Genomic DNA, 9,798 nt, shown 5'->3' on the forward strand with positions numbered 1-9,798 from the left:
TTCTAGACTCTGTTATATTTCACACAAAGCCTGTTCAACGAGCTGATGGCGCCGTGAACCTCAATGGGAAACTGCCCGTGCCTCTTATGTGGTGTCAGTAGCATTTTACTGAATCCAGGTCGAGGGTTCGATTCCTTGCTGGTGAGGTCGTTGATTATATGTTCAAAGTCCGCGTGTTATATGGACTAAAAATAAAGTATATATATATATATATATATATATATATATATATATATATATATATATATATATATATATATATATATATATATATATAATCAACGACCTCACCAGCAAGGAATCTAACCCTCGACCTACTGGGTGGGACTAGGGAACGCTTACCGGCTAGGCCACAAGGACACTAAAAGCAGTTCTAGACTCTGTTATATTTCACACAAAGCCTGTTCATCGAGCTGATGGCGCCGCGTGTTATATGGACTAAAATGAAGTATATATATGTACCTCGCGTTTCATACCAGCTGGATTCGGTAAAATGCTACTGACACCACATAAGAGGCACGGGCAGTTTCCCAATGAGGTTCACGGCGCCATCAGCTCGATGAACAGGCTTTGTGTGAAATATAACAGTCTAGAACTGCTTTTAGTGTCCTTGTGGCCTAGCCGGTAAGCGTTCCCTAGTCACACCCAGTAGGTCGAGGGTTCGATTCCTTGCTGGTGAGGTCGTTGATTATATGTTCAAAGTCCGCGTGTTATATGGACTAAAAATGAAGTATATATATGTACCTCGCGTTTCATACCAGCTGGATTCGGTAAAATGCTACTGACACCACATAAGAGGCACGGGCTGTTTCCCATTGAGGTTCACGGCGCCATCAGCTCGATGAACAGGCTTTGTGTGAAATATAACAGAGTCTAGAACTGCTTTTAGTGTCCTTGTGGCCTAGCCGGTAAGCGTTCCCTAGTCACACCCAGTAGGTCGAGGTGTTCGATTCCTTGCTGGTGAGGTCGTTGATTATATGTTCAAAGTCCACGTGTTATATGGACTAAAAATGAAGTATATATATGTACCTCGCGTTTCATACCAGCTGGATTCGGTAAAATGCTACTGACACCACATACGAGGCACAGGCAGTTTCCCAATGAGGTTCACGGCGCCATCAGCTCGATGAACAGGCTTTGTGTGAAATATAACAGAGTCTAGAACTGCTTTTAGTGTCCTTGTGGGCTAGCCGGTAAGCGTTCCCTAGTCCCACCCAGTAGGTCGAGGGTTCGATTCCTTGCTGGTGAGGTCGTTGAATATATGCTCAAAGTCCACGTGTTATATGGACTAAAAATGAAGTATATATATATATATATATATATATATATATATATATATATATATATATATATATATATATATATATATATATATATATATATATATATATATATATATATATATATATATATATATATGGTATGAATATTTATTTAAACCACCTTCCTTGTGTTTTGACAGGTAAACAAAGTACATCGTCATCGGTGCTGGGTGTGGTGAAGGAGGTGTTGGCCACATTGGCATATTCCAAATTCTCAGTCTTTTTCCTCACAGACGGCAGCACATCTGCATCCACCATTTTCAAGGTAGAGTGGAGTGGCTTGGCTGTTACTGAAATGTCACGTGACACATTCAAATTATCAGACGCAAATTGCATTAACATACAACAAATTTCTATTCAACATTAACACAGTATCTTTTCAGTTGGAAGAGGAGCTGCCTATTCCCGGAGGTGTTGGTGTTTTTGAGGTAGTGGTGGAGGGTCAATATATTGACAATATAAACACGCAGCTTTCTCATGTAATCTGTGTAATAAAACAGGTAATTCTTGAACGTTATTTAACTTTGTTGTCACTCTCACACTGATACTGAGTAGGGTAGATTATTTTAATTATTACCGAGGCGAGTTAGTCAATCACAATGGTGTAGAGAGAGTTACTTCTAGTGATGCTCTAGTGAGACATTGTTATAGTGGTGCTAGAATTCTTTATCCCTTACAAAGGTCTTCATTAACAATGCTGTTATAGTAAGTCAACGTCACATGAGTACTAGAAGCGGTAAATATTACAAGGGTGTTACAGTTAGTCACTCTTTATTGTTGGTCAAGTTAGCCACTCCTACAGTGGTGCTAGAGGAAGTACCCACTCCCACATTACTGCCAGTGACAGGTCAGTCAAACAGTACCATTTCGTTGTTAACAGCTGCGGCAAATGTCATCACACACGACAATTGTGCTCATCAGCGACGACCCAGCCTTCCTCGCCGCCTTCGCCGAGTGGTCCCTCAAGAGCCGCCTCTTGGTGTGGTCGACGAGGCTCCTCGCCGTCACCCGCCTGCCCCTCCAGGAGCTCCACCACCTACAGAGAGCATTTTCCAAGATGAATGCCGTGTTGGCCATTATCAACGATGATTCGACGAACCACCGGTACTGTGATATATATATATATATATATATATATATATATATATATATATATATATATATATATATATATATATATATATATATATATATATAACACAAAGAAGGATGTCTGTGTGTTTGTTTGTGTGAGTGTGTGTCCGCACGAGAATCTCGGAAATTACTTTACCGATCTGTAGTGATGATGGATGGTGTTATATGTAGTGATGATGATGGATGGTGTTATATGTGGTGATGATGGACGATGTTATATGTAGTGATGATGGATGTTGTTATATGTAGTGATGATGGGTGGTGTTATATGTAGTGATGATGGATGGTATTATATGTAGTGATGATAGCTGGTAATATATGTAGTGATGATGGGTGGTGTTATATGTAGTGATGATTAGACAATAAAATAATAACAGTTTAATGCTAAAAAAATATACTTTGCTGTACCGTTGTAGTGAAAAACATGGTGGAACTTACATACACTGTTAATGAACTATTGATCGGTGCTACATGTATTCCATTGAGTGGCAGAAACGAGGTCTACCACATGCCCATGTCTTGATCTGGCTGAAAGAGAAACTTCGACCGAACATGATTGACAACTGCATACGAGCAGAGTTTCCTGTACCCGAAGAAGATCTAGTTCTCTATGAGATTATCAAGAAGCAAATGATTCATGGGCCATGTGGACTATTCAACAGACACTCTCCATGCATGAAAGATGGACGTTGCACCAAAAACTTCCCCAAAGAAGTTTTTGGTGCAACAGACAGTGAAATAACAGTAGACAACAAATGGGTGGTCCCCTACAATCCTCTTTTGAGTAAAGCATTCAATGCGCACATCAATGTGGAGTTCTGCAATTCAGTCAAGTCCATCAAGTATGTCTGCAAATACGTCAACAAATGCTCTGAACACGAGATCTTTGCATTGGAAAAGGATGGAAATTATGATGAGGTGACACAGCTTCAGCAAGGCCGTTATATATGCAGCAATGAAGCCCTATGGAGAATTTTTAATTTTCCCATACACGAACGATGTCCAACAGTAGTTCATCTGGCTGTTCACCTGGAAAATGGACAAAGAGTTTACTTCACAGAAGAGTCCCTCCAAAATCAAATGACAAATCCTGCTGATACGACTCTCACTGCATTCTTTAAGCTTTCACACAAAGATGAGTTTACTAAAATACTCCTGTATGTTGACGTACCCAAGTTCTACATATGGCAGGCTTTAATGAAAAAGTTCCAGAGAAGAGCTCAAGGATCCGATGTTGAAGGATATCCAGGAATAAAGTCAGGCAATGCTTTGGGACGTGTCTACACGGTTCACCCCAACAACTTTGAATGCTATTGTTTGAGACTACTTTTGCACCACATCCGTGGCCCAACATCATATGCAGCACTCAAGACAGTGAATGGGCTAGTCTGCAGAACCTATCGGGAAGCGTGCAATCTCTTTGGCATACTGGAAGATGATGGTCACTGGAATGACACATTAGAAGAGGCAGCAGCTACTCAATCGCCAATGAGAATGAGGAACCTGTTTGCCATCATGATTGCTACATGTGGACTTTCCAACCCAAGCCAGCTCTGGGAAAACCACCAAGAAAGTCTTTCAGAGGATCTGCTTCATCAAGCAAGAAGAGAACATCCTGGTCAAGAGATTGAGTTCATGGATGACATGTTCAACGGGGTTCTGATCATGCTGGAAGACAAAGTGATGGAGCTATGCGGAAAACATCTGACTGATTTTGGATTGCCTTCCCCAAACCGAGACGAACCAGTAGCTGCTAACAGGGAGTTGCTCAGAGAGACAGACTACTCAGTTGAAGTTCTGGTGAATTTTCTTGAAGAAAATGCGCCTCACCTGGTGCCTGATCAAGCGATACAAGCGGAGCAGGGAGGTATGATCTTTCTCGATGCACCTGGTGGGACAGGAAAAACATTCCTGATCAACCTTCTGTTGGCCAAAGTACGTAATCAGGGGAAACTTGCTCTTGCTGTGGCATCCTGAGGCATTGCTGCAACACTACAAGAAGGAGGACGTACTGCACACTCAACTTTTAAACTGCCTCTCAACCTCGCTCACAATGAGAATCCAGTGTGCAACATCAAAAAAGGATCGGCAAAGGCAAAACTCTTAGAAAATGCAGCCTCATAGTCTGGGATGAATGCACTATGTCTCACAAGTTAGCGTTTTAAGCATTGGACAGGACCTTGCAAGACCTGCTATTTGAGTTCAAGCGACTTCAGTTCCCGTTTAAAGTAAGGTTTGCCATGACCATCTACAAAAGCCAGGGACAGTCCCTGAAGATGGTTGGCCTAAACCTGGTGTTTCCATGCTTCTCTAATGGACATTTCTATGTTGGATGCTCCAGAGTGGGAACTGGCAAAAATCTGTACATACTTGCTGCAAATGGCAAAACCAAAAATGTGGTCTACCTTAATGCACTACAGTGAGACAATGTGGAGCCTCCCGGAGGGTGGCGTCCTACCGTGGCCTAGCGAAAGAGCCGCCCTGAGGGCGGCGATTCCGCTAGTGTGTATATATATATATATATATATATATATATATATATATATATATATATATATATATATATATATATATATATATATATATATATATATATATATATATATATATATATATATATATATATATATATATATATATATATATATATATATATATATATATATATATATATATATGTATATGTGTGTGTGTGTGTGTGTGTGTGTGTGTGTGTGCTGATAACTACGAGGAACCAAGAAAACACGAAGTTCCCAAGCGATTTCGTGTAATTCACATCTTCAGGGGTGAGTACAGACTAAGGAGTAGTTACTAACGAGGCTAACATATAAAGGAGAGTAAGATCAAGTCCCAAAGAAGAGAAGGTGTCCTTCATATTCAAGTCATTAAGTAGCGACCAAACCATTTCACCTGGTTACAAATCTTCTTACTCAAAATTTTTTCCAATTTGTACATGCCATTACTCAAATTCATGTTGACATATTCGGTGTGTTTATTGGGACTACACCCCCTGTAGATTCCATCATGTTCCTACTGACAATTGAATTACAAAGTAAGATTGACGAGACATTAGCCCAGTCAGTGCAATGATTATTATCTGTCATATGAAAGAACAAAGCATTGGATTCCTTACCTGTCATAGCACTATATTTATGCTGATTAAGTCGAGTTATAAGAACTTTGCCCGATTGAGCTAAGTAGAAACTCTTAGATTCCTTGCAAGGAACTTTGAAAATTCAGTCACCTGCATTGCTGGTGGAGTTCTTAATTAACATTTATTCTATAGTTACTTCTTGATTCGATTTACACAGATTCAATTTGCACCTTTTTAAAATAACACTAGTATTAAACCCTAGATAGGTAATGTGGGGTCCAAAAATCCCCACGACGAACAGCATTTAGCTAGTTGGTGATTGGATGTATTTGCTGGGCGATTTTGGACCTTGGCATCCAATCTGCAGTCAGTCTGCCTCATGCTCTCGCAGAGTGAAGGTGTGTTGTGTGTCGCTCCCGATCCAAGGCCTAATAGCAGAGACCCTGAGGTCCATTGGCACCCCATGGTACTCAAAGTGCACCTGCTGTTCCCTCGCATTGTTTAGACGAAATATTATGATTTAAATTGTAATACAGTGAACAGTTGTAGTGGGAATGTGTGTGTAGCTGTATTGGTGTTCGCTCATTGTCATTCACATTTGTTTGAGGTACACAGAACCCCCCAAACCGAATCTTAGACCGAGGAACTCGCATGTGCCACGTGATGGCAAATGTTTTTTATTTTAATTTTTTTTTTTACGGGGATTAGCTCACCCTGGCACAGGTCACTGACCCACATTGGGGCATGAGGGCGAAAATTTAACAATAATAATAATAATAATAATAATAATAATAATAACTCACAGTAAATAGAATTTATATTAAAAATACAAAATTAAAAATATAATAAAATAATAATAATAATATTATTATTATAATTATTATTATTATTATCATTATTATTATTAACATAAGAACATAGGAATGGAGGAAACTGCAGCAGGCCTATTGGCCCATACTGGGCAATCCCATTTACACCCAACCCGTATTGCTCATGTAAGCATCCAACCTATGTTTGAAGCTGTCCAGCGTATTCGAGTTAATGATGATATTTGGAAACTTGTTCCACTCAACACTACTGTATTTCCAAACCAATATTTATCTATTTCACGCCTAAATCTAAATTTGTCTAATTTAAAACCATTGTTACGAGTTCGCTCCTGGTTGGATAGTTTGAGTGCCTTTGTAATGTCCCCTTTGTTTAGCCCTGACTTCCATTTATCCACCTCTATCATGTCGCCCCTCGCTCTACGTCTCTCGAGGGAGTGCAAATTAAGATGCTTTAACCTGTCTCTGTAGTCAAGGTTCCTAATGCCCGGGATTTGTCTTGTCATTCTCCTCTGAATTCTTTCCAAGGATTCTAAATCCATTCTGTAATACAGTGACCAGAATTGAACTGTGTAATCCAATTGAGGTCTCACAAGAGCATGATATAGTTTTAAGATGACCTCGCTAGTCTTATAACTAACACTCCTTTGTATGAACCCAAGTTCTTTATTAGCCTTGTTTCGAGCAAAAACACATTGTTTACTTGGCTTAAGATTCCTACTTATCATTACTCCTAAATCTCTTGCGCAGTCGGATTTCTCAATAATATCGTTGTTCATCTGGTATTTGGTTTCCCTGTTTGCATCTCCTATACTGAGTACTTTACATTTGTCCACATTGAATTTCAACTGCCATTTTTCAGACCATTCAAAAAATTTGTTTAGATCTTCCTGTAGTTTTGCCGACTCCTCTTCAGATTTAATTACACATCCTATTTTAGTGTCATCAGCAAATTTACTTATGTTGCTGTCTATGCCGATATCTGTGTCGTTTATGTATATAATAAATAATAATGGTCCAAGTACTGAGCCTTGGGGAACTCCACTAGTGACGTTGCTGCAATGGAATTTAGTGCCGTTAATGCTCACTCGCTGCTTCCTCTCCTGTAACCACGCCCTAATCCATTTTAGAATATCACCTTGAATGCCATGAGCCTCCATTTTTCTATTTAGTCTTTCGTGGGGGGCTCTGTCAAAGGCTTTACTAAAGTCGAGATATACCACATCATAATTGTGCCACTCGTCCACTGATGAAAAGAATGTTAATAGATCAGTTAGACATGAACGCCCGCTTGTGAAGCCATGCTGGGAATCATTGATCAACTTGTGCTTCTCTAGGTGATTTCGAATAGAATTTGAAATGAATGATCCAGTAATTTGCCTCCAATTGATGTTAGACTGATTGGACGGTAGTTAGAGGATAGTGATCTATCTCCCTTCTTGAAAATCGGTATTACATTCGCTATCCTCTAGGATTCTTGTGCTACACCTGTTTTTAAGGACATGTTAAACAAGTTTGCCAAGGGCATACTAAGCTCTTTCTTACATTTCTTTAATACTGTGGCAAATATCTCATCGGGACCAGATGAATTATTAGGCCTTAGTTTTTCTCTTTGCTTACTAACATTGTTACTACTCGCTACTATCTTGCTTAATTGGTTTTCTTCACTACCTCTGTATAGAGTAGGTGCCTCGGGTATCTTGTTTAAATTTTCGGTGGTAAAAACTGTTGAAAAATATTTATTCAGATTATTGCTCATTTCTCCGTCGTTATCAGATAGCTCGCCGGTATCTGACTGTATTGGTCCAGTGTTTTCTCCTGTTTTAGTTTGATACATTTGATAGAATCCCTTGGGGTTTGACTTCGCCTCCCTTGCTATCCTCAGCTCATTATTCCTCTTTGCTTTTCTTATCTCAGTCTTAACCCTACCTGCCAATACCATATAATAATCTCGGAGGTAAACTTCGCCACGATTTATCCTTCTACCTGTGGTGTGATGAAATCCTAGACAAGGTTCTTCAAACTCCAGAGCACGAGCAGTAGATATATTCAATAAGTTGTACAAGACTTGGCGTGATAGCCGACCGATACAGAAGCGGGCACAAGGGACCCCGGGCCGTATGTAGGCCGAGGCTGATCTGAGAGAAGTTGTCTAGCTGGGCAAGGAGAGTTACTAGACATCACTAGGACAATCAATGAGGTCTTCTAATTACTCGACTAGCGCGGTACAGACATAGTATATCGGGACATAGTAAGTGAACATAGGCATTAGACATAAGCAAAGATATCAGACATGCTATGATAATATGGTAATACAGACATGTGAATAAATGGTACAATGAATGGTAACAGAGTCCTGCCGTAAGGCGTGTTCACATATCTTGGTACTCACAAATCTATACACCTCCCTCCCCCTTTACGCTCGTAGTGCAATCTCGAGCGGCTACGGACTCTTTTTCCATGAGTCGGGGGGAGCGGCGAGGGACAATGGGAGGATCAACTGACGACCTTCGTTCCTGGTCTGGGCAAGGGGACACAGGGGACGGGGAGGAAGGTTCGTCACTAGAGGATGGCATTGGGCGGAGATGGCGTCTGTTTCGCCACCACACAAAACCACTGGGGAGGCGGACTTGGTACGAACGAGACTCGCCACGGCCCATGACGACCCCGACCTTGTCCCAGCGGTGTGACGTCGGGTCCTGGATTCGTACTTGCTGGCCGACGGTCAACCTGGGAAGGGGGCGGGCGTGGGCGTCATAGTGGCTTGTCACTTGGGCCATCCGGGCAGCCTCACGGCGGTCACACTCGTCCGCCTTGATCTGCCATTCATCTAAGAAGGACTGGGGGTGGGCAGGCACACAAGTACGAAGGGGGCGGCCATACAACACCTGGGCAGGAGAGCGTCCGGCAGGGGTAGGGGTGTTACGGAGTTCCAGTAGGCCCCTGTCGAACTCCTCGCAGTCCAGGTTCCCCGTCGGTGCTGTCTTGAGGATGAGGTATTTTACGGACTTTACGGCTGCCTCGGCGTGGCCATTCGCCTGCGGGTAATGAGGGGAGGTGACGATGTGGTGGACGCCCCAGCGTTCGGCGAAGCTCTTGAACTCGTGGCTATTGAACGGGGGCCCACCGTCGGTTCGGAGGCGGAGAGGCACTCCGACTTCCCGGAAGAAGCAACAAAACATCCGGATGACCCTGGAAGAGGTGGTGTCCCGACCACAGGGAACTACCACGGGCCATCCAGAGAGCCTGTCGGCGACCACCAGGAAAGACTTTCCGGCCACATTAAAGAAGTCGGCGGACACGGATTCAAAGGGCCGCTTCGGGAGGTCATTGCACAGGTACGGCTCCTGTTGCTGGCTGGGCTGGAGTTGCTGGCAAGGCTCACAAGCCTCAACCGTGCTCTTAATATCGGCGTCAATAC

General features: G+C 42.0%; 1 protein-coding gene across 1 annotated transcript in view; it reads left to right on the top strand.

Moving 5' to 3' along the window:
• Positions 1–9,798, top strand: part of LOC121873944 — an 18,908-nt gene that overhangs the window by 8,610 nt on the left and 500 nt on the right. The window contains exons 2-4 of the mRNA XM_042377822.1: positions 1,463–1,587; positions 1,706–1,822; positions 2,203–2,426. Coding sequence (XP_042233756.1) covers positions 1,463–1,587; positions 1,706–1,822; positions 2,203–2,426 — 466 coding nt within the window. The remainder of the gene's footprint in view (positions 1–1,462; positions 1,588–1,705; positions 1,823–2,202; positions 2,427–9,798) is intronic.

The sequence above is a fragment of the Homarus americanus genome, unplaced genomic scaffold (genome assembly GCF_018991925.1).
Source record: "Homarus americanus isolate GMGI-L3 unplaced genomic scaffold, GMGI_Hamer_2.0 scaffold25827, whole genome shotgun sequence".
NCBI classification, from domain to species: Eukaryota; Metazoa; Arthropoda; class Malacostraca; order Decapoda; family Nephropidae; genus Homarus; species Homarus americanus.